The following is a 27,619-nucleotide window of genomic DNA, read 5'->3' as shown; positions in this document are numbered from 1 at the left end:
TTTTTGAGCAACTGAGAGAGGGCATTTCTAAATTTGCGGAGGAGTGTGAGAGGGGGGTTAGCTGTCAACTTGAAGTAACTATCGATACATCAAAATTCCTATCGCACCTAATCGATGGAAGAACAGAGAGAGAGAGAGAGAGAAACCAGTTCCCAGCAGAAGAGAAACAGCATTCACTTTATTACGTAAACATTGAGAACGAGTTTGAGATGCAGGCAAATGACTTTGTTTTAATTCCTCATCCGCAAATGTTTCTTTTTCGGATATACACTTTTATGAGAGGCCTTTCCCACCATTGAATGCGTTCACCTTCCGTCCTTGCACTTATGATTTTAAAAAGCTACAAGGTAGGCGCCTGAACATCCATTTCTCAAACAATCCACAATGAAAACTGATATGTTTCAAAGCAGTGAAAATGGCCAAGAAATTTTATTATGACGAAGTTTTCCTTTGAAAGAATTATAAAATCTCAAATAACCGATTTTAAACTTAATTAAAAGTCTAAATAATTTCTTAAAAAATTGGAGCATCGCTAAGGGATTTATGAAGTAGTAAATCCAAGTTTAAAAAAATTAAAGGATTCAAATAAGGTGCATAAATTTCATTCTTCACTTTATTACGTTTCTAGTGTCATTTCTTTGGGATGAGCATCTTTGGGTCAGAAAGTAAAAGCATTTCATTTTTAATGAAACATTTCGTATTAATCCCATGAATGACAAATTTCTTATATTGTGATAAGTATTGCCATGAAGTAAATGGTAGCACATTAGTAATACTAATATTCAAATTCTATTTTGTTTGCTACCTCCTAAGTTTAATCAAATAACAGCCAGTATATAGGCATGTTTTGTTTTTCCAGAAAAAAAGCTAAAAACAAAGCAATTGCATAAAGGGATTTTATCTTCATAGGAGAAGAAACAAAAAACAGTGAGAGTGAGAAAAGCGAAAGAAAGAAGTGCCCTGAAACAAGAACACTTAAAACTAATAGGTTAAAAAAATATTATCACCAATTAATTCTTAAGAAAGAGGGGAGAAACGTGAAACGAACTTAGAGAAGTATGCACCTCAAAAATTCCTATTTAAACAAAGTTATGCTTAATTTAAAGAGCATGTTTTAAAACCTTGAATAAGGTACTTATTGGCCGTCTAAGCTGATTCTAGGGTAAAATATGCTCCATTAAAATTTCAGTTCATCTACTTTTAAACTAACAAAATTTTTTTGACGTATTCGTAGTGTAACGGTTTGGCAGCCCACATTCTGCCAAAAAAGTCCCGAAATCAAATCCCAGCAGCCAAAAAGAAGTCAATAATTATTTAATATGTTTTAATCAATTTTTAAGTCATGATTTTTTAATTTAAAATAATATTTTCTAATTTAAATTTTTGAAAACAAATAAAGTAATAGATTCTTCATTTTTTAATGAAAATAGATGTATAATTTAAAAAAAAAAATGTGTAAAATTTAAATTCAAATTTTGCAATTTTTAATAAAATTACAAATTGATAAAAATTGTATTTCTTTAGTTTTAAAGTGTCTGGATTATTTAAAAAAATTTAATTTAAAATTTATTGTAAATAAAAAATGTCTAATTTTTTTTAAACAATCCATACACTTTAATTAAAAACATAAAAAGATGCATGTCTTTTAATGTTTTTTTGTTCGTAAAAAATTATTTTTCTTTAAAAAAAATAATATAAACAAATGCATATTTTTCATAAATTGAATAAAACATATTAGATACTTATCAACTTTTTTTTAAAGATTAGTGATAAAATTCAACCGTTTCATTATTTTTGATTTGATTGAACTCGGGACATCTCTGGTAGAAGACGGCGAGTCAAACCATTACATCGGGATTATAGACAAGTTTTCGCTGGTTTATAAGTAAATGAACAAAGTAAATGAACAAAGCTCAAACAAAGCTAAAATCTATTTAACATAAATTAAAAAATAATAAATAAATAAAAATAGAAAAGTAATTGCGTGTGATTCTAATGTTTCTAAAACCATTTAATGAAATACTTTTTAATCGAATAAAATTAATTAAAGGAAATTGTAACAATACTTTATTTATCCAAAAAAGACATGAAACATTTTTACATTTTTTTTTTAATATTAACTAGAAATATTAAATAATAAACTTACAGTTTTTCCATAAATAGTTATCTAGGGGAAGTACTTTTATCTTTTATAATAATTATTATTAATAAAATAATTGATAGTACATATTGGTAACAATAATTCAGGTGCTATAACTGTGATGTCTAATTCTTTAAATAACTTATTTTTTAATTAAACATTTTTAAACAGTGATATCCGAGGGGGACATAATGCAAATTTAAGTTTTATTTTAGTTTCCAAATCAAAAAGCGAAATGCTCTTTTAAGTTTTATGGACAAAAAACAATCTAATTGCAGCTAAAAATTTTATAAGTAGTAATTCGGATATTTAGCTTCTTAAAAAAAAATAACAAAAGAAAAAAAAAAAAGAAAAGAAGAAAAAAAAAAAAGAAAAAAAAAACAGTACTAACTATATATATATATATATATATATATATATATATATATATATATATATATATATATAACTATATATATAACTATATATATAACATATATATATATATATATATATATATATATATATATATATATATATATATATATATATATATATATATATATATATATATAACTATATATATAACTATATATATATATATATATATATATATATATATATATATATATAGTTAGTACGCACAATTTAGTTTCTTATCGTACAGATTTTAAAAAATTTAAATTATGTTCAATTTATTTTTAAATTACTTATTTTCCTTCAAATGTCTTTAAAAACAAACTTAAGTCAACTGAGGGAAAGAAAAACTCTTATTTCAATATTCAATATAAAATATCCAATTATTCAATATTAAAAATATGAGTATTTGTTTTAAATCAATGATCACCATATAATTTTTTATTAGGTTATATTATTTTCAATAGTTATTAGAAAAGATATAGTATAGTTTGGTTGATAAATGGCACACAATATTAGTAAAAGAAATTCTAAAGTAATCTTAATAAAAGAATACCTGATTCCCAAGATGTAAGCCTAAATTCATTTTGAAGAAAAGTTCTTCTTATGAAGTGAATGAGACAAATACGATATTGAGTAACTCGATTATTTGTTTACATTATTAGTTATCTTTCTTTTATTCATCTACTTTTTTCAAGAACGAAAATTTTGGAAGCGTTTTCATTGTAATAAATTAAAAGCAATTTTTTAAATTAACGAAATCAGGAGCAAAAGAAAACGACAGTGCTAATCATTAGAAATGTAAGTTGAGTTGTCAAAAATTTCGTCAGCCACTTTTTTTAAATATGAAAATTATACGCTTAAAATGAAATTTGCATAAAATCGTTTGCGTCATAAATAAATAATATTATACTTGAAAGTTTCACGAAAACAATTCCCGTTGAAATTACAAAAGTTTTTTTTCCACTGTTAGCACAGGATACACATCATTATTTTATTCTTAAATTGCTAAATAGCTTTTAAAAATACATATTATACTGGTATACAATAGTATTCCTGGTTTCTTTGCAGACGATACTGAATACTCCTTCGGAGGATGTTTTTTCCAAGCAGTATTGAAAAGATAACCGAATTATAATGAAAGACAAAAATATTATTGCATTTTTACAGAGTTTGAGAATATCATAGTCTTACTATTATGCTCTATTATAATTATTTTAATTATTTATATATTTATATATAGTCAAAAATATAATGAAACTAAATTTATGATTCCAGGTAAACAGATAAACATGAATTTCGCAACCATTTTTAATTATAAAAATAAGTTCTTCCGAAAAATCTGGACAAATTGACGGCTATGTATAAGAATACTAGTCAAAATATATGAAATAGAAGAATAGGGTTTAAATTGGAGAATTCAAGTAAATACATAAAAATCGCATGTTTATAATCATCAGTAAATCAAGGATAAAGATATCACACCCAAAACAACTAAATATTCAATGAGAAAATACCATTGTAAGAAAAACAATTTATCTGGGACTAAATCTCAACTCAAAGCTCGTGTGAAATCATCACGACAATCATATATTATTAGCATAGCTTCGAATGCATTCAAATATCATCAAAGCTCTTCTTGGATCTAAATCAATAAATTTTACTTATAACACTCACTTTGAATCTCGATGATTCGGTTTTTTTTTTTTCAATGAGTTAAGTGTTATATCACATAAAAAGAATGATAAGATTCAAAAATATGCTACTTCGAAAATCATTTCGCATTCGCAAAAAAATTATCAAGATGAATTAAGCATTTTTCTGCATACAAGTTGAATAAAGTATTGATACAAATTAGATCCTTATTTAATATTATATATATATATATATATATATATATATATATATATATATATATATATATTATATATATATATATATATATATATATATATATATATACATAAATAAATACAAGAAAACACGAAGAAAGTTAAGAAAAACAATGAGTTTCATTTATTGCGCTTAAGCTGCAAGTAAACAGAACTCATTAGAGCCTGCTTTGCGGATATAATTGTGTGAGCTGAAGAAAAGATTATATCTTTTTTTTCCGGTTTTTTTAATAAAATTTCATTCTTTTTTTTATATTTTTTTATATATATATATATATATATATATATATATATATATATATATATATAAATATATATATATATATATATATATATATATATATATATATATATATATATATATAAAGAGAGAGAGAGAGAGAGTTATAGAGAATTTGAGAATTTGAAAGCTTATTTCGAAACGTTCTCAACTGTTTGAACATTATTATTTATTGAGTTGGTAATTAGTAAAAAGCGGCATAAAAGTGTTATATATTATACAAGATGTTTTAATGTTTTTTATAATGCCCTGTTTTTATAAGCAGGAGAACGAACAAGGTTTCGAGATTAAAGTTATTTAATATCTAATGCTTTTATTGAAATTTAAATTTGAGCTATGCTCTAATGTGACTAAAAACAAAATATTGTAATCAGCTATACAAAATAAAAAAAATCACCTAAAATTTCTCTCTTGTACAAGTAGAAATCTCATATTTTTTCCCTAAAGTGATGAAAACAAAAAGGAATTGCACCAAGCCCTTTTAGGCAAAATAAATCCTAACAAAAATTTCAGCTTTCTTACGTAAGGGTTTCAAATTTCAAAAACCTTAAGACTAGTTAAACATTGACGTTATTTAAAAAAATAACTTCTTGCCTGATTTTTTTTAAAACTAAAATGCAAGTTAAAAAGAAGTAATTTGCTATTTTATGAAAACATTGCTACCAGTTAAAAGAATTTTTTAGGTGTCAGTTTGAAGGTACGTTGCAGTAGGAATTATACAATTTCAGTTTTTACTTCAGATTAAAACGTCATGTTAGATCAATTTAAAAAATTTATCTTAAATAAATAGTACTAGTTTATTAAAAGAAAAGAATAATAAGATTTCCCTTTTTATGGAACATTTCTATAGCTACCATAATGATGCTAAACCCAATATGTTTTTAATTCAATGTATGTTATATTTCATGATGAATGGGGTAGGGGCGCTGCGCGGCCCAGGTACCCAGTTTTAATAAATAAAGGAAGGAAGGAACATTTCTAGTTTTGCATTAGAAAATGCGAGACTGCAAGCAAGTGCAAGTACCACATCTATGTTCACCCCCTCCAAGTTTCACTGCTATATTTTGGTTGAATTTTTTTTTTCCAGAAAATGTAATTTAAATAGCTCAACTTCTTATAGCAGAGTTCTTTTTGAGGCTGTAATACTACAAGAGATGAGCTTTCTCTATGCATGTTCATTTCTTTCTCTATACATTGTGTAATTTAAATAACAAACTAAAAAAACCCGTTTGTATCTTTTTAGAAATTAGAAAATAGTCTGAAATCTTCACCGAGAAAAAATGTATGGACATAACTTCCAGAAAGTGGAAAAATTTACCTTGTTTCTGGCTCTATCGAAACACCAAAATACTCGGTAATTATTATTCTATCGCTCAGTTAATGATTTGGGTAATATTAACAACAACAAAAAATGAGGTTTTATAATATGTAAAAAAATTTGGTAAATATAGTAAAATTTGTGAAATTTTGTAATTTTATCATTATATTTTAGAGCATGGCATAAAAATATTAATTCGGTAAAGCTTACTTTTCAGTTTTGTATGTTTGATTAAATTTGTGGTAAAAAACTTTCCCGTAAACGTCACCATACGAAAGTAAAAATTCCCAAATAAATGGTTTAAATACCAAATATTTTAAGTTTATTTACCAGAATCAGGGTATTTTTTACCGAAATATGATTGCGATCCATTACGGTAATTTTACCAGGTTATTTTTTCTCCGTGTAAGGTGTCGTTTTAGATTTATGACGAATATAATTACGCCTAATGGTTAAAAATTATGTTCAATTTTGTATAAGAAAAGTTTAAACCATTTAAACTCGCCAATGTTCAATTTCTGAAACATAACCTTTTTTTAAAAGTTAAAGTCAGGTTATTCAATTATTACCACGTTTATATCAACTTGCCTTCGTGTATGTCTGTTCGAGTGGAATTTTGTAATCGATTTTAAACTAACTTCCCGACTAGCTGCAGACTTCAAATTTGGCACATAGTTCAGAATTGAATGATAATGCATGAAAATGAAGAGAAAAAAGACATACAAAGTAAAATAAAATTAAAATTAAAGAAAAATTATTATTTTCGCGATTGTCTCTTTACGTCGATTCGATTATTTCAAATTAGTGTCACATGTCAGTTGAAAAGTTTTGTGTATAGTGAGTGAAAAAATTGAGATTTTGGAAGTGAGTACAAAGAAAATAAAAATAATATTTTCAAAAACCACTTTTTTGTAGTGGAGAATAATAATTAAAAAACAAAAATTTGAAAAACGAAAAACGTGGGGCGCATGAAATACATAACAGTACATATACACATTTTCTTACTCATACGCATGCACAGCCACATACACATCCACATACAATTACATCCAGATACAATTACTGATATACATACACATATTCACATGAGTACTAATACTGTTACTGTTATGTATTTCATGCTCCCCACGTTTTTCGTTTTTCAAATTTTTGTTTTTTAATTATTATTCTCCACTACAAAAACGTGGTTTTTAAAAATATTGTTTTTATTTTTATTTATTTTTTTATTCTTAACATTAGTCTTAGATGAGCAAGATATCCGTATCTATCGAAATATTTTAATAATACTAAACTCTATATTTGGGCTCTGAAATCTCAGCGTTGTTATGTTTTTAAAGATTCGTAGCAAAACGAATAAAATATTCATTTAACTTAATCACAAACATGCTATCATTCTTTTAAAAAAGGTGCTATTCTTATTCTCGCAGAATATGAGTCCGGCGGGTAAACGATTGCCCGATCACACATAATGAAGTGAAAAGTCTTATAACGAAAAGTGGTTAATACGTTGAATCTAATTAATATTGAATCTAATAATAAGTTGCATCTAAATAGACATTTTCTTCAATTAACAGCCACGTTAGTTTTGAAAAAAACAATGTGCCTCAATATCATACCAAAATATTAATATTCCTCTTTATAATCCGTTACTATTTTTCTTTATAATCAGTTATTAGTAACACCGAAGTTGTCAACTTTTACGCATTTAGTGGTTGAAAAATATATTCTTTAATAATTTTGATCCTCAATTTGTTAACGCAGTTTAAAAGGATTTTGACCACCACTGCATATGTATAATCTATAGAATAATGATCTATAAAAATCTCAGAAATCTATAAAATATCTATTAATCTTTTGATAAAAGAGTGTTCGTCTTACGAGTGCTTTATAGTTTTGTTGCTCTCCAAAAGTATTGGAACACAAATTTTGTTTTTTGAATCTTTGAAAATTGCAAAATACGAATCAGCTTTCTCACGATCATCTTGTAACTTCAATTCTTCATCAACTGACCTTTTTCAAGGCACAGGGGATAGAAGCGAGTAGCATTAAGTCCAGTACATCATCAACAACTTAACTTTTTGTAAAGTTTTTATCTGACAACCAAAAAATTATGTGCTCTATGTGCTACAAAAAAAAACATAATCTTCACTGCAAAGTACAGTACAGAAGTATTTTGTTATCCTTCTTAATGCTCATATTTTTATTTGATATTAGTAACTATAATCTAATATATACATATATATATATATATATATATATATATATATATATATATATATATATATATATATATATATATATATATGTATATATATATATATATATATATATATATATATATATATATATATATATATATATATATATATATATATATATATATATATATATATATATATATATATTATATTAAAATAAAATTAATTATAGAATAAAATATAGTTAAAATTATAGCTTGAGTAAATAAATCAAACATGTAAAACCCTGAGCCGTAAAAAGAATTAAACACTGCAATGGAATAGATATTTAATTACTTTTTATTTACTACCTAAATGTGTATTGTTGTAAAATGAATATTTATGGTAGTTTTACGCCTGCACTGCTGTGCTCATGATATATTAAAAGCAACTAGATAAACCATCACCATTTTACAAAGCGGTATACTAATAGCGATGTTATCGTATTCGATAATTAACGTATTTGATAATTATCATCAAAGATGATTATCATATATATGTTTATATTGAACATTATTCTAAGTCTTGACATTTTATGTGATGCATACCTTTCCTCCAACTATTACAGAATTTTTATGGATCCAGAAAATACTTTTTACAGTAGAAGCGTATATTATGTGTAAATACTTTAATAAATTAAATTGAAAGAATTCTGTCCACCACTAAATAGAAAATATTTAGACATACAGATGAAGAACGAATTAAAAAAAAACCGGGCATCCAGTGGTCCCTTGAAATTGTTATAGTGCTAGTTAGCATATTATCTAAGCAATGGAAACTTACTTTTTAGGAACCACTTAAATGGTACTTAATAATAATATTACTTAAATGCTCATTGAATTACAAAAATTCTGTCTACTACTAAATAAAAAAAAAATTGACTTAGGAATGAAATTTAAAAAAATCAAAGCGTTTAGTGATCCTTTGAAATTTTTATAGTGGTAGTTAGCATATCATCTAAGCAGTAGAAGCTTACTTTTTTAAGAACCTCTTAAATGCTATTTAAATATTATTGATTTGAATTAATTCTGTCTACGACTAAATAGAAAAATTTTTAACATATGCAAAGGTCGACTTGAAAAATTTAGGGTGTCCAGGAATCCTTTAAAATTGTTAAAGTGGTAGTTAGTATATCTGCCAACGACTAAATAGAAAAAATTTAAACATATACAAAGCTCGACTTGAAAAATTTAGGGTGTCCAAGGATCCCTTAAAATTGTTAAAGTGATAGTTAGTATATCACCTAAGCAGTAAAAAAAAACAGCCTTTTTAGGAGTCACTTAAATGCTATGTATTTCAACCAAAAAAACAACATAACTCATTACATGTGTTCGAGGTGTCGAATTAATTTGGTGATCAGCAATGTTTCATGTTTATTTTTTGAAAAATCTATTTATTTTAAGCATTCCAGCTTCAATTCCTTACCACTGGGATATATATTTCATGGGTTAACTCCAGAAAATTTTCAAGGGATCAACTCCGAAAAAAATTTCATTAAAAAATCTATTTATTTTAAACATTGCGGCCTTAGCTCTTTACCACTGGAATAGATATTTTTCTCAATGCTAAAATGCTGAAAAATATGGTGTATATAATAGCGTCAAAACAACACTATTTTTTTTAACTATTTATTTGAAGCTTAAACACGGCAGGGATACCAACTTCTCATCAAAAGTTATAATAAATTTGTAGCGAATTAAATAGCAAAACTTCCAGTATAAGGATACTTTTACTTTTCAAAACAGTCATCACGAGAAGTTGCATTTCTTATGATACTTTGAATTTTTGATATGTAGTGGTGGAAAAATTGTTTAAAATGAAAAATACCAAACTAAAAATAACTTACATTTCGTTACCACTAGAAAATATTTTTTTTACAATCCGGAGGAAATCGGCATCTCTGACCCTGTTCCGACTTGCTTATATTATAGTGCAAATATAATCCTTTTTTTCCTTGAACATTCTTAAAATATTTAATTTTTTTTTTCTTTTGAAGAAAATTTACACCCGTGAAATGCTTGCGTTAAATGAACTACTCCGTTCAGGCAGCAAACATTTGTTAGCTCAACTCCGCTATTACAATTGTAACTGCCACAAAACATTCATAACCATAACTGAAAAGTATGCAACTTAAATTCGAAAACCTTCATTTTGCAACAATTTAAAATTAAAGTAGTAACTAAAACAATAAACAAATCATTATTCTTTTTTAAAAATTGAAGACCTCATTATAAGAACACTGATAAAGCACGAACAAAAAAAACTTAACAGATTAAAAAGTTGACGAACAAGACAATTAAATACATGGGATTGCTTCTTATTTTAATTGCTACTTCGATTTTAAAAATTAGTGTCTTTAGAATTTTACAATTAAGTACTAGTTTTTTGACAAAGATTATTTCGCAGTATAATTAAAGTCTTGTGTTTATATTTCTCTTCGATTATAGTTCAAATCAAGATAATTATTCTACCAATTTTTTCTTCTAAAATTTCAAAAGTGACTTGCAAATTTTTCCCCAATAAGATGATCATAACTACCAACTATTCAAGATGAAACTTTCAATTTATCGCAACTAATGTGGAATATTTTAAGAAACAGATGTCCATAGGTGCTAACTTGTACGGCAATTGAGAAATATTTTTTATATTTTAGCATAAGAGTCTTAATTTTAAAAATTAAATCTTAAATTGCTTTACCTACCAGCTCTTAATGTCTTTTTGAATCACAGATGCGAGATATTTCTTATTTTTTATTTAACGTGATATCAAAATTCAGGCGTTTCTATTTCATTATCTGATCAAGTTTCATTTCAAATGATTTTGACCACTATTACAAATAGATAACTATATATATAACTGTAACATAATCATATACGGTTCCAACTCTGACAAAATTTCATTTCAAATGATTTTGACCACTATATAGATAACTTAAACATACATATAAATGTTATGATAATCACATACGGTTCCAACTCTAATACATAAGGCAGGTATCTCTAATACATTCGTAAACATGAATGAATCTTTGTGATATCTTTCTCTAACCTGTTCTTCAAAGGGGTTTATAATGGTAGATGAATGTGCAACAATAAGTAAAATTAAATAAATCAAATCCATTCAAATAAGTTTTAAATAAAATTACGGGAGTAATCCTTTCTGAATGAAATTAAATTTCATTCAAGACAACATTTAAAAATCGCATATAGTAAAATATTTTGTTAAAACCTATGCACGCTTCGGTGTCACATTAGTACACCTTCATCAGTAGGTTAAGTATCCGAACAATGTGACACCAAAAGTACATTTATCCTACTGATGAAGGTGATCGAAATGCGTATTAATTAGATTACATTTCGGTATCACATTAGTACACCTTCATCAGTAGGATAAATTAAATATCAAAGTGACACCATGTGTACATTTATCCTACTGATGAAAGTGATCGAAACACGCATAGTTTTTCATAAGAAATTTTACTATTTGGGATTTTTAAAATGTTGCTTTCAATAAAATTTAGATTTTAATCATTAAAATTTTGATCATGGTCGCTTTTTTTACCTCAATTGTTTCAAAACTTCTACAAATTTGAAATTATTTTTTCATATCTTTGTATTGCATTTGATGAATAGTACTAAATAAACAATTAATCTGTATTAACATGAAAAGTAACTTCACCACCTACCTCTGCCATATCCATGAGTATGTTTTGCGAAGCTGTTGACTACAGCATCCACGGCTTCCTTTAGGATGGTCTTGGCCCGAGCGTCGGACACCGAACCCGTCACCGAATTTGTGCGGCGGCTCGGGGGGACAGGGGGTGCGGCTTTCGTCTTATGTCTTGCCATGTTAGACGTCATTCTATTTTGAAAACGAAAATAAAAGAACAAACTCAACTACTAGTCACAACACACAAAAAAAATTGTCAAGCTGCGAACCTAAAGCAGAAAAAACACTGCTTTCAGTTGCAGCGGACGTCTTCGAATTCGAGACTCTTTCGAACAAATTGTTATAAAGTTGTTATGAGATCCTTGGGTCACTATGTATATATAAAAAAAATGAAGGAATATAGAGGACTGTTCGGGACGCTTGAACCTACAGCTCTGCCTCGAACGCCCAACTACTTGTTGTATCTTGAGTCGTCGGATTAGGAGAAGATTTACCCCTGTTTCAGATAGGTGGCGCACGAAGTAAATACTTCTATTATAATTATTCAAGGTAGGAAGAAATTTGAAGGTAAGGTGGGAACATCGCGCTCGTAGTTTCTCGCCGTGTTTGGCGATCCGAAAGAATTTCTATAACTATTTTTTTTTATAATTATTTGCTGCAAACTAGCATGATACGCATAATGTAATTACAACTACCGCTCTTAGCTAAAGTATATTTAAATTCTCAATTTCTATTTTCAAAAGAAAGCAATATTACATTTAGTTTTCAAATTTTATACACCTTAAAATTGAGGATAAATTGTTCTATTTCAAAGGAATTATGTATTTTAAATATATTATGCGTATAAAAATTTTCTACTATAAAAGTGTAATTATATATTATAAATATTCAATAATTATTGCACGACAATTAATAATTAATTAATAATTATTATATTATAGAAATACTATATTCTTTAATATAGTACTTCTATATTCTATAATATGGTACTTCTATAATGATTAAAGGTAGGAAGAAATCTGTATTCAAAGTGGAAACATTGCGTACAGTTTCTACCGTGTTTGACAATTCGAAAAAAACTTTTTTTTAATTACTATTTTTTGAAAACTACCATGATACGTACGATAGAATAATAATTTCCACTCTTGGCAATAGTCCCCTAATGCTAAAGTATACTTAAATTTTTAATTCCTTTTTTTCAAAAGAAAGAAATATTTCAGTTAATTTCTATTTTTTAACACCTTAAAACTGAGAATAAATTGTTCAACTTCAAAAGTATTATGCTTTTTAAATTTATTATGCGTATAAAATAATTCTACTATAAATGTATATTCATGTATTATAAATATTCATATTCTGCAATTAATTATTATTGCATGAATTAAATAGAACTTCAATTATAATTAAAGGTAGAAGAAATTTGGAGGCAAGGTGGAAATATTCGCGCACGCAATTTCCCGCCTTGTTTGCAATCTGAAAAAAAAAAATTTCTATATATATATATATATATATATATATATATATATATATATATATATATATAAATATATATATATATATATATATATATATATATATATATATATATATATGTATATATATATATATATATATATATATATATATATATACAGGGTGTTCCAAAATTATCTTTACAACTTCAAAAATTCATAACTTCGAACATAAACAAGATAATTTATATTCTGTCTTTTGCATGTATTACTGCAACTAAAAATTTTTTTTCAATAGGCTGAAAAGTTATAAGTAAGGATGTGGACACCACAACAGAAAGCTCAATGCGTCTCATGGTTCATAGAGACGAAATCAGATACACAGGACAAATTTCAGGACAAATTTCCAAAGAGACCCACCATCCAGACCCTCCATCCGTGCATGGCACACAAGCTTCATGAGCACGCGATCAATATTGCATAAAAGTGGAGCCGGACGACCCAGCACAAGCCCAGAAAATGTGGAGCGAATACGGCCATGAGACGCATTGAGCTTTCTGTTGTGGTGTCCACATCCTCACTTAAAACTTTTCAGCCTATTGAAAAAAAAAACTTTATTAGTTGCAGTAATACATGCAAAAGACAGAATATAAATATCTTGTTTATGTTCGAAGTTAAGAATTTTTGAAGTTGTAAAGATAATTTTGGAACACCCTGTATGTATATATATATATATATATATATATATATATATATATATATATATATATATATATATTATGCGTACAAGTGAAATTTATTATCGAAATATTATTAAATATTATAAATCCTCTATAATTAATAGTTATTTAACGAAGTAAATAGTACTTCGATTCTAATTATTTAAATCTTAAAAAAAGTTAAATTCTGAGTCCGTATTTTTGAAAATCAAATTACATTTTTGAAATAGCTTTCGAGTTTTATGCATCATAAAATTTAAAATAATTTGCTCAGTTGTAAATATATTACACGCTATGAATGCATTATACATATAAATGTATTCTATTACATTCTAAATGCTCATAAATATTTTTATGTATTACAAATTTTCTATAATTAAGAGTTACTGCAGGATGTAAGTTTTTCTATTATACTTATTGCCCATATCTAAAGTAGAATTAAATTGTGGTTCGAGAAAAGAAATAAATGTTAGAGTTAATTTTCGAATTTTATACGACTTAAAATGTTGAATAATTTAAATTGAGGAATGGTTTTTTGCACGATTTTACATGTGTTATTCGCTATAACTCTATTATGAGTTTAAAAGTATTATAAATCTTCTAAAATCAATTATTATTTCCAAAATGAATGTTTTCAGTGTAATTATTCAAGATAGGGAGTTATTTGAAGGCAAGGAGATGGAATAGAGAGAACACTAAAAAATTCCGGATCACATTACGGTAAAAAATACCAGCATTCAAGGTGCCTGTACTTCTTACCATAAAATCCATTTTTTCGGAGCATGTTACGCAATAAAAAAAACTGATGTACCCTAATTCTTACCGTAATAATTACCGTTAAATTTATTGAATCACTCTACTTAAATAAATATTGCTGTAAAAATTTCAATATAATATTTTACGGTAAAAATGGATTTTACGGGTGATACACATAATAAAAAAATCTGGATCAAATTACGGTATAAAGTAACGGCTTTTTGGGTGCATCATCTCTAAAACCCGTTTTATCGTAAAATCTATTTTTACCGTAAAATATTATTTTTATTTAAGTTTACTTCCTGTTCCAATTTTGTCTGCTAGAAACAAAATTAACTTTATATATTAAAATAGGAGATCAAAATTTTAAAGAGTTTCCGAAAGCTAATGAATTAAAATTCAAATATGGACTATAAAAAAATCGAATAGAAAATACCCAGTCGGATATCTTAAAAAGCCTTTGGCCATTTCTTACTAGCAATCAGTAATCATACAGAACAAAATTTTTGCTGTAAGGGAAGGGCCATTAGGGGAGGGTACGAGTTCAAATCGACGTCAATCACTTAACCAATAAATCATATCAGAATGTTTTATGCAACTGAGATTTTTTATTTGCTCTTAATAACTGAACTTATCATTGGAATTTAAATATCAAATAGAAGATATTTGCCTCATAACTAGATTTGTATGTATTACTATTAGTCGGTATATTTTCCTCAAACCGTTATATCATGAAAATATATAGCTTGGCTTGGTTGTTATTAGTTCGTTTTGGTTCCACTTCTAAGACTCGATCACTTCTTCAATAACTCTAATCACCGACCCAAACATTTATCCGTGATCATTTCAGTTTGTATATAATCTGCTTGCTTATTTTATTAACCATTCAAGTTTTTTATTCGGAGAAACTTTTTATTTATTTACTTTTTCAATTTAACGTGTATTATTTTACGGTAATTATAGTTTTGCCCTGCAATCAGAGAAAGTAAATATTTAATTTTAGCACTGTAGAGATGCTGCAAGTTTAAAATAAAGTAACTGTCAACTTTGATTTTTATTTAATTTTTAATTTATAAATGAATTTTTTTCTGATTATTTTTGATTTGTAATATATGACTTTGTTATTTTTAAAAAAAAAATATTTTGTCAAATAAGTCGATTTTGGGGTGGTGCGCTTTAAAAATTTTATCTCTTCCCCAGCCTACAGCCTAATCATCCTCCGTAAATAGTTTTTACATTTTTCGGAAAACATAACAATGTAGGAATACGTTGTTATCGCTAAGAACTTAACTGTTATTTAAAATTAGCAACATTAGTTTGTGACTATCTTTATGCAAAGCAATTCTGGCCCTTGTACAAAATATGGAGAGAAAAAATAATGCATTGAATTTACCTGTACCATATACCATTCATGCATGATTTCTGTTATTCATGTAAATAGAAATTATATTGTTGAAATGTAATTAATACTGGCGTAAACTTCTTGTTGCGGCATAACATTCCTATAATATTATAAACAATATTTGAAATGTTATAATTATTAGCGTAAACGTTCTGTTGCGCAAAACATTCCTATAATATTATAAACAATATTGTTGAAATGTTATTAATATTAGCGTAGGCTCTTTGTTGCGGCATAACATTCCTATAATATTATAAACAATATTGTTGAAATGTTATTAATATTAGCGTAAACTTTCTGTTGCGCATAACATTTCTATAATGTTATAAACAATATTGTTAAAATGTTATTAATATTAGCGTAAACTTTCTGTTGCACATAACATTCCTATAATATTATAAACAATGCTAGTTGGCCAGAGAGTTATAAAAATGTAAAATGCTTTTGTAGTTTATAAATAAGTAATCTAAAAATAATTAATATAATTTTTTTGGTAAAAAATGGTGAAAAATATTTTTAAAGAAAACAAATATTAATTCTTAATATATCTATTTCAAAATATCTTAATTAGCTCTATTTTATAACACAAAACTTTTAATAACGATAATAATAACCAAAATATTATAAATATAGCACAATCCTAAGGAACTTCTTTAAAATAAGGATACAATTTAAACGGAAAATTTTAAATTGGAAAAGTGTGTACAAACATTATTGGTATATATATATATATATTAATAAATCCTAGCACCAAGATAAATATATCTATTTTTTCTTTCAGTAAAAGATAATTCCATACAGCACGTGTTTTATTAGTATTAAATTAACTCCATGAAAAGTTTATAAAATATATATATATATAACAGTAACTATTTAATAATTAGTTGTTTCGTAACTTTGCTCATTAATCATTTAATATTTGCGAATTGAAAAGCGGGGCCGAGGAGACGGATTTTAAGAAAATTTTCCCGAAATTGGAGTCTCAAAAATTTGCACGATTCTTACTCCCAGTAATTAAAAGTCAGTTAAAGTTTTTGATGTTATAAAAATTTAGACAAATATTTATTGAGCAAAACTATTATTCTAAAGAATATTATGACAATTATTTGAATCATTTAAATTATAACTTATCACAAATTTAAATTGTTAAACTTGAACATTTTTGAAGATATTTTATTGAACCATTAAAAAAAAACACAGAAAAATTTTAGTCTTTTGAAGAATCGATGTATAACAAAGGAATAATTAATCTGAATACTTCCTAAATTCCAAAACTAAATTTATTTTACTAAAGTAAAAAATTAATTAAAAATATATGTGAACAAATTTAATACATGATTTGCTACCGCTTTCTAGTTTATGAATATTAATCTCTATAAGTAAGAATATTATGTTGATTATTTAAATTACAATTTATCACGAACTTAAATTGTCACATTTGAACATTTTTGAACCTATGTTTTACTGAACAATTGAAAAAGAACACAAAAAATTTTAAAACTTTTGGAGAATCATTGTAACAAAGAAATTAATATATAATTTTTTGTTTCCTAAATTCCAGATCTAAGTTCATTTAGCTGAATTGAAATATTTATTAAATAAATATACAGATTAATTTAATATATATTTCTAATCATTTTCTAGTTTATGAAATATATCTAAAGAATTTTCTTGTAATAAGACGCTCATATGTGTGGGAGCGTGCACTGTTAAATATTGATGTCTAACTCTTTTCTAGTCATGATTTAGCACTATTTCAATATTTTGTATAAATATTTTTTTTAAATTTATTTCTTCAACTATTATCTTATAATAGGCAGTGTAATTTTTCTCTATATTAAAAAAATCGTATTAGACCAGCTAACGTCGCTGTTTTGGGTGTTCAACTTAATGTTAGACTTAGGAATTTGAAATTAGACATGTGTTTAGAGAAGTGTAGTGGAAGTGTAATGAATTAAAAATAATTAACATTCAATAGTTAGTTCAAGAATTATTTCGTTAAACTTGTTGCAGAAATTATCATTCGTGTCGGTCTGCAGGCCAGAGGAATGCTACTACAGAGTTGAAGTTAGACGTGCCGAAAAGGCTATTTTCGTTTATAAACATAATTTGAGCTTTTTTTTTGAAATTCCAGTTAGTTAATTAGTTCGAAAATTATCACAATTTTAAGAGCTTTTTGTTGTGACTTTCATTTATTTATTTTTAATTTAAATAATGAGGCTGTAGATTCATGATAGCAAGAAAATTTGCTTATAGGTCTTAATATCTTTTTTTTTAAAGTCTACACTTTACTTGATGTAAAAAATAACAACTAAATCAAGTAATAGAACACAAATTGTAGTTACATATTGTTTATAAGTAAAATAACTTTTAATTTGCTACGTCTTATTCTGTCTGTATATTCCTAGGTTTAAACATTAGTTTCAATTACACCAAACATAAATTTTAAACACAAATAAAAATTAAAGCAATAAATTTTCTTACATAAAGACTTTTTTTAAAAAATAAATAAATACAGCCTTTTAAGAAAAATAAGTAAAGCCAAAGATGAATGAGAAGCAATTGCAAGGGATCGAGATTGGAGAACAATACAAATAGATTGCGGAGCCTTTAGTTAATTGAAATATCCTTAACTTTAATCATACTTTAAAAATAGAAATGTATCATTTATAATAAATTTCTACTTACTTGTCGAATTATCACTATCTAAGGATTCGGAAAAAAATTTCGATTGTATATAAAGTCTGGAGTTGTAGTCGGAGTCGAAATCTCGCAACTGTTCGGAGTTGGAGTCGAGCATTTTTTCTGAGGACAACACAGTTCTTTTGAAAAGTCAACTCGCTAAGGCCATTTCCAAAGTAAAGTATTTGTAAAAACGATTAAATGTCAGATTAATCAAAAGACATTTGTGAAGGACTTTTTGAATTCTCATAACATGGCATTTTATTTTATTTTATAACCGGCCTTAAACAGCCCACCCAATTCTGAGTTTACGACTATCAATGGTTGGCTATCTGGAGTTGCTCTTAGAACAATAGCATTATGCCTGAAGGGGGGATGGCGGGTATATGTAATCCCCTATAAATAGAAATCTCTACAGAGCCCCCTCAATATTTCAGACGAACAAAGTAAATTTTCATGAACTATCATCCATTTAAATTCAAAGTTAAAAACGAGAAAGAGATACAATAATTAATCTTTTATTCGATCATTTTGTTTTATAGCCGACGTTGAACTGCCGACCCAATTCTGAGTTTACGGCCCTCAATGTGCAACTACGTACCCTTGCAAGTTTGAACCAGAAGACAAGGAAACTCCTGAATCAAGCAGTGGGACAAACTAGCTTACGTGGAGGACTTCTTAATGAAACTTACCCGCATTTGCGTTATATGGAGAGGAAAGCGACGAAAACCTCCCACAGTTAGCCCGACTGCAAGGGGATTCTACCCCATGGTCCGTCTACCACTGCCGATATTTTACGTCAGCACTTTGATTGGTGGAGCATTATTTGTACCAACCAGATACCGCCGGGATTCAAACTTGGATCACCTATTTGGGAGGCAAACGTACTACCGCCTGAGCTCAATATGAATTCATAAAAATTTGATTTTCACATGTGGTTATTAGAATAAAAGGCAATTAAGTGTAATAAATGTATAAAAAAATTTAAAAAATTCTTACATGTTCACACACTCCTCTTGTCAGAACTTTTAAACTCGTATTCATTGCTATAACCTGTCATCTTATGATTACATTTTAAAAAGCGGAAGAGTTGAAAAACTAATTAATTACATAATTGGCATTGCCATAGTGTAAACCTAAAATGAAGAGTTTTGTTTCTCACCTTTATTTTTCCATTTTTCTTTGCAAACTAATAGTTTTATATTTCAAATCACTTTTGTTTTCTTCTCATTCACATCTGGGAATTCTTGAAAATGGGAGCCTGTTTTTGAGAGCTTGAAATACATCGACTGTTATTTTCAATTTGTATATTTTTGAAGCGAAAGAAGTTTTTAATTAAGCAACATTGAAATGGAGTGATTTAAATATTCATAAATAGCATGCTATTTGGAATTACTTTCTATTGAAGGAATATATATATATATATATATATATATATATATATATATATATATATATATATATATATATATATATATATATATATATATATATATATATATATATATATATATATATATATATATATATATATATATATATAATATATATAGTATAGTATAGTATAGTCGTTACTTTATAAAGTATATATAAGGTAACGTCGTTGGGTAGTGTGGTTTAACGCGGTTCCCAGAGGGTTTAAAGAGGGTTCCCAGACACGGTTTAAAGACACGGTTCCCAGAGTAGAACACCAAAATCAAGCATCACTGGCTGCTGTCAGTAAGCGGATGGGTAACCATTGGAACGAGGGCTCGCGATATCGGTCCTCTTTAAACCATTCTACCTAAAGGTAACTGTTCTAATGACTCAGAGATCAGGTCGTCGGGCTACCAAAGCGGATGAGTCATCACCTCTGTAGAGGATCAAAATTGTGATGGCATGTCATCCGCTCATCCTCCGGGATGTTTCACAAACCGTCGCCAATAGCTCATTATGCAATTCCAGTGTGACGTAAATGAAAGTTTGCCGACGGTAAGAGCTCCCCATGCCATAAAGTCTGAGTCCGTCTGCTGCTATGGAAGCAAGAATAGCGCATTTGAGATAGGGTAGCTTCTCTTCACTCTAGGGCAGACACAATAAATGGAAGAAAAAGATACCCTTTCTCAATCCGACCAGAGCCAAAACGAATGCCTAGGGGAGTTTTTACTCTAAACAAACTATACCTACCTTAAGTAACGCCGGTAGAATATGTTAAATTTCTAATTTTTATAATAAATGCATGCAAAAAGCTCTAAACCTTACCACCAATCAAATTCGGAGTTCGATTCAAATTAAAGAATCGGGGAAAATATAAAGAAGAGTGAATTTTGATTTAATGACCTGAAGCCAATCTTCATAATTCGAGGGGTTTACTTAGGATATTCTAATTATTTAGTATTAATTAAAAAGTTAGTAACGAAATTGTTGTTGTTGTAGTTCATTTACGTCGCACTAGAGCTGCACAATGGGCTATTGGCGACGGTCTGGGAAACATCCCTGAGGATGATCCGAAGACATGCCATCACAATTTTGATCCTCTGCAGAGGGGATGGCACCCCCGCTTCGTGTAACGAAATAAAACACAAGCAGAATTAGTTTTGTGAATAAATATAACTTCTTTCGCCGTTATTTGTGTTCTTACTTTTATATTTCCAATTTAAAATATATGTCTTCTTTGCCTTTTTAATGCGCTAATCTATTATAATAAGTGTTAACTTATATAAATAATTGTGAAACTCGTTTAATCAAAAAATTTTTATGCCAACACTTTTTAAAATAATTTATCACTTATTCCAAAATCACCAATTTTTGAATTTACATTAAAAGTTATGGAACTTTTGCTTTGTTCTGCTTCTATTAGTTGTAAAACCTTTTATATTGTACTAGGAGGTATATAGGTTGAAGTTAGCGACTGAGCGAAATAAAAATAATTTGAAAATTTAATATTTTGTGTGGCCGGCTTATAAAATTACCAGCTTCACAAAATTATACATATTAATAACCACCAAATATTTTAATGATAGAAAATAGTGCCGCTGAGTTAATTGCAGGCAGGCACTTTATATTACTGCAGACGATTATCAAAAATAAAGAAGAATTTTCCCTTTAGCAAAAACAAAATAGTGAAAAACTTGAAATCCTCATTCTGCTAAATAAAAATGATTTCTATAATTTTTGACAACCGTTAAGATTTTTTTTTCCTAATAAGTGTGTTGATAAAATTTAGAAATTGGTATTTTTATTAGATTAAAAAACTATTTTTAAAATTTTTAAATTTAATTAAGAAATACAAATGAGTATTTGTTTTATTAACCCTACCTATGCAATACACTAATGTACTAATGCTGTACAATACACTAATTGCATAAATTCGGGTACAAGATACAAATCTATATGATTCTCTAACCACCAGAATTGATTTAAAGAAATAAGATCTTTTTCAAAAAATTATGAATATGAAATATTTAGCCGGTTGAGAGATATTTCTTTTTACAAGATTACTGCTGCCATCTATTAGCCATTTAATGACACTAGACTTCATTCTAATAATAAAGCAACTTGCCTATGTATTCTGATTTAATTGGAACATTTTTCTTTAATATTTAAATGTTGCTAATATGATAGATTCAAAGATGCTAACTTGTACGGTCACTGGGAAATATTTTTCAAAGTGATAGTAAAACATTTAAATTAGGCTATATTTTCTAAAAACTCAACTACCTCACCGACACTTGAGCTTTCTGTCTAATAGAGCTCATATGATAAACATAATATCGAATTATTGATTTGTTGTAGTAGATAAAGCAATATTATTTCCAAATTTTATAAACCAATACAAAACTGATACTACCACTAAGAAAACATTTTCTTGGTCGATCGTAAAATTTGGCAGCCTAAAGTCGTCAATCAAAAGAACTACTAAATTTTGAGTTGGTGGTTAACTAAAATAATTATAACTCATTATTTGTTAATTAAAAACAGGCATGACAAACGTGATTTTAAAATTCGCAAAAGCATATTCTTTCATAAGAGTATCTTCGATTGTTAAAAATGATGAAACTATAGAGTTGTAATTGTAGCAAAAATTAAGAATTACTTTTCCACCATAATAGTTTTTAAATTTTCTAGTAAGTAATCAATTGTTTTGATATCTCATTGATTAAAACGAAAGCTTCCTTTTTTTATTAATAGTTTTATACTTTTATGTCTATAAGTGCATAACTCGTCTCACTTTGTTTAAATTTCAAATAAGTTTTAAAATAATTAAATGGTTATTATTGACGGTTTTTCGGATTAAAACTAATCACAGTGATAGCATAATTTTTTGCAGCTTTATAATCTTACAACAGAAGATTAAAAGAAATATAAACTGTTGACGCTTTTTTTTAAATTTTGAATTAGTTTTCGAGTAATTAATTAAATTTTAGTTGTTTTGTTATTTTTCATATAATCCTAAAAGCTAACAAAAAATGTGCTTCTTTTTTTTAAGTATTGTGAAGATACAACTATTCAAATATTCTCCTTTCATTTAAAATAAATAAATAAATTGGGATTTTTTTTAATGAGGGGGCTCGATTCCCAGAATATTCTATTTCTATACGGTAATCGACGAGATATGCCGATCACCAAATTATTTGTATAAGGAAAAATTGTTTTCATCTTAGAAGTTTTTATCTTCCTCCTTTTACATATTTATTAATCAAATTGTTTATTAATTGTGTTGTTTTTATCGAAAAGAAAAAATTAAATATAAAATCATAAATCAGTTATATACTGGAGGAAAAAATTAACATGTTGTGAAAATATTAGCAACAATAGTATTTTTATTTCCTATTTATTTATTTATTTATTATTATTATTAATTATTATTATTATTATTATTTTCTTTTTGAAGCAAAAGAATTGCACCCTACTTTATTCTTTAAAGACTACGGTTATTTATTTCACTTATGTGAATTTGACAAAAAAAAAAAATTCTTCTAAAAGAGTACAAAACCTTTATATTCAATATTCAGGCACGTTAGCTGAATTAAATAGCATAGCAAATATATTTCTCTAGCTATTAGTGATTTTGGTATTATAAGTAACTTTTTTTTTCTTTTAAAAATGCTTTTTTTTTGTTGACATTATATCTAAGAAATCATAGTTATTTCCTATCTGCCAGTACATGATGTAGTTGTTGTTAATTTACGTCGCACTAGAGCTGCACAATGGGCTATTGGCGACGGTCTGGGAAACATCCCGGAGGATGATCCGAAGACATGCCATCACAATTTTGATCCTCTGCGGAGGGGAAGGCACCCCCGCTTCGGTAGCCCGACGACCTGAACGCGAAGTCGAGCACTTTACGGTAGCACAGTTCAGCGAGGACCAATACCGCACACCCTCGGCCCCTACGCAGACTGATCCAAGTGGTCACCCACCCGCACACTGACCGTAGCCAGTGATGCTTGACTTCGGTGATCTGCTGGGAACCACTACATGAACCTTTTGAGAAATTTTTTCGAATGAGAGCGAAATAAAAATGGCAACAATAACTGCAAGCCGAAATTTCTTATATTTCATTAGCACCTGAAACCACATCAACGATTTTTAGATATTATATGTATGTTTAAATTAATTCGACATATGATCATGAACATTTTAAATCAAATTGATTGAATATGATAAAACTGGAAAATTTTTAATTACTTAATTAAGATTCGTTAATCAATTCATCTGAAAACACAAGCAGGCGCTGACATACATTAAGAAAGATATGGTCGCTGTTATGACGATAATTTCTAAAATACAGGAAATTCCGTCATGGCCGCTCCTAAATTTACATTTTTAGAATCCTTCTAAAAAATAAAGTTTCGTAAATTGCACGTAAAATTCCGGAAATTCATATTGAAATTAGAAAAAAAAAATTTTTTTTTTGATCTAATCATTATTGAGCTTTAGAATTTTTTCAATAGCAAGGTGGTAGTAAATAATTAATAATCAATTCATACATTTAGGTGGTTCTTCGTGCAAAACGAACTCATTATAATCCCACTTGACAAATAAACTAGTCTTTGATGATTTTAATCTCTCCTTTGCTCTCCTCGAACACATTAAAGATTGTTTGGAATTTGAAAACATTTTTGCATTTTTTCTCCTCACAAACTTGAATATTAATTTCCGACCCTTAGGGTTCAGAAGTGAATAATTAAATCTGCAGCTTTTTTTTTTTTTTTTTTTTACTTAATGTGCATAGTATTTTTTTTTTCTTTCCTTTTTTGAGGATTCTAAAAATGTATAAATGCTTGATTTACTATGAATAGAAAAAAAAAAAGAATAACAAAAATCATTTTATTGCAATTTTACTTTCATATTAGTACTAATTTAAATTAAATTTAAACTTCCTACCACCCACATTTGAGCTCCAAGATCTTCTTTATTTATTTTTACCACGTTTATATCAACTTGCCTTCGTGTATGTCTGTTCGGGTGGAATTTTGTTATCGATTGTAAACTAACTTCCCGACCGACTAGCTACAGACTTCAAATTTGGCACATAGTTCAGAATTGGATGACAATGCATGAAAATGAAGAGAAAAAAAACATATGAAGTAAAATAAAATTAAAATTAAAGAAAAATTATTATTTTCGCGATTGTCTCTTTATGTCGATTCGATTATTTCAAATTAGTGTCACATGTCAGTTGAAAAGTTTTGTGTACAGTGAGTGAAAAAATTGAGATTTTGGAAGTGAGTACAAAAAAATAAAAATAAAAATAATATTTTCAAAAACCACTTTTTTTGTAGTGGAGAATAATAATTAAAAAACAAAAATTTTAAAAACGAAAAACGTGGGGCGCATGTAATACATAGCAGTACATACACATTTTCTTACTCATACACATGCACAACCACGTATACATTCACATACACATGTGTATACACAAACATATTCCACATACACATTCACATTCAGATACAATTACAGATATACATACACATTTCTCATGAGCACACATACTGTTATGTATTTCATGCGCCCCACGTTTTTCGTTCTTCAAATTTTTGTTTTTTAATTATTATTCCTCACTACAAAAACGCGTGGTTTTTAAAAATATTATTTTTATTTTTATTTTTTTTATAATTAATCAAGTAAATCTAAAGAATGCTTTTTCCTTTGTCCTTGCTTTTTTTCTTTGTTGTTTGTTAAATGTTTATGGTGAAAATCAAGCTTATAATTAAATCATCGTGATTATAATTGTTAAAAACTTTTAAAAAAAAAATATTAAAAATATTCTATATGTTTTAATTGCAGAGTGAAAAGTTAAATTTTTCATCCCCTCCCTTCACAAGTATATAGGTTATAATTTTAAGCAATCTTTATTGGTATATAAATAAAAATTATAAGACGCTAAATCAAGCAATATATAAATAAGAAAAAAAAATCACAGCTTCTTATATGTTAATCGAACTAATAAAACAAAATATGGTATACTCCAGTCCATGCAAAAATTATTTACTTTGGCGTATCTTTGCTTAAAAAATACTAAATCGATTTCCTGTTTTTTATTTTCACATTTTTAGTAAACTTCTTTACTTAAAAAAAAATTTTTTTTAACGGTAAATTTATTAAATTCTAAAAGCTAAAATGTACAATACAACGAAAGAACAGAAACAATGAAAGATTTTTAAAATCTATTCAGTATTATCTAAGCTGGCCATTTTAAAGGATAAAACATCTAACTCCTTTAAAGTCTTATTGCTTTTAAAAAAAATAAAGAAAAATATATCGATAGATATCGCAAGATAAAAAAAAATCATCAATTTAATAATTAAAAAAAAAGTTTTTTATAAATTTTTTCTTATATCCATCAATTAAATTAATTAAAATTTTATAAATGATATAATGCAACAAACAAAATACAAGAAATGTAAGAGCTTTTACACTATTCCATACACGACACAAATAAAGCATCATACATTGCTACAAAAATAGTAATAAATCATAACATTTCACTTCGGCCTCAGTCGATGTATTTCAGTTATTCATCAGTTAAAAATTATTATTATAAAGAAAAATTCCAGATTGTCTCCTATTACCCATTGTGCAACTCTAGTCCGACGTAAATAAAAAGTACCGTATAAAGATAAATTATAAAATAGAAAATAAAATAATTAAAATAATAATAAAATAATTAAAATTAAATAAAAATAAATTAAAATTTAATAAAATTAATTAAATTTTTAATATAAATAAATTTAAATTTAATAAAATGATTTAATAAAATGGTTAAAATTAAATTTCTAATATAAATAAATTAAAATGTAATAAAATGATTTAATAAAATAGTTAAAATTAAATCAATAATAAAAATTAAAAATAATTGAAAGAAAAGCTTTTGATACATCTTTCCAAAAAATACATATCTATCAATTAAATTAATTGAAAATTTATTAATGATTCAAAAGAATAAAACAATATAAAAGGAATGTAGAAGCTTTAACTTTATTCCCTACATGTAATCATCATTTATTACTATAAAAATAATAATAAATCATAAGATTTCATTTTGGCTACTTTCGATGGATTTCAGTTATTCATAATAAAGAAAAATTTTGAAATTATTTAATGAACAAATGAAAAAAAAAATCTTTTAAGAAATAAAGCTTAAACAACTCAAATGTTTTAATCGATTCAACAGAATGTAAACATTGAT

At 27.0% G+C, this 27,619-nt stretch overlaps 1 protein-coding gene across 1 annotated transcript in view; it reads right to left on the bottom strand.

Annotated features, from left to right (window-relative positions):
- lft (Limb expression 1 family member lowfat) overlaps positions 1-12,417 on the bottom strand; it is a 190,171-nt gene extending 177,754 nt beyond the window's left edge. The window contains exon 1 of the mRNA XM_021144480.4: positions 11,949-12,417. Within this exon, the coding sequence (XP_021000139.1) occupies positions 11,949-12,123 (175 nt within the window). The 5' untranslated portion in view covers positions 12,124-12,417. The remainder of the gene's footprint in view (positions 1-11,948) is intronic.
- Between the last annotated feature and the right edge of the window lie 15,202 nt (positions 12,418-27,619).

Source organism: Parasteatoda tepidariorum, chromosome 7 (assembly GCF_982258835.1).
Source record: "Parasteatoda tepidariorum strain Cologne lab strain chromosome 7, Ptep-v5.0, whole genome shotgun sequence".
Taxonomy (NCBI): Eukaryota; Metazoa; Arthropoda; class Arachnida; order Araneae; family Theridiidae; genus Parasteatoda; species Parasteatoda tepidariorum.
This window is presented reverse-complemented; position numbering and strand designations above follow the sequence as displayed.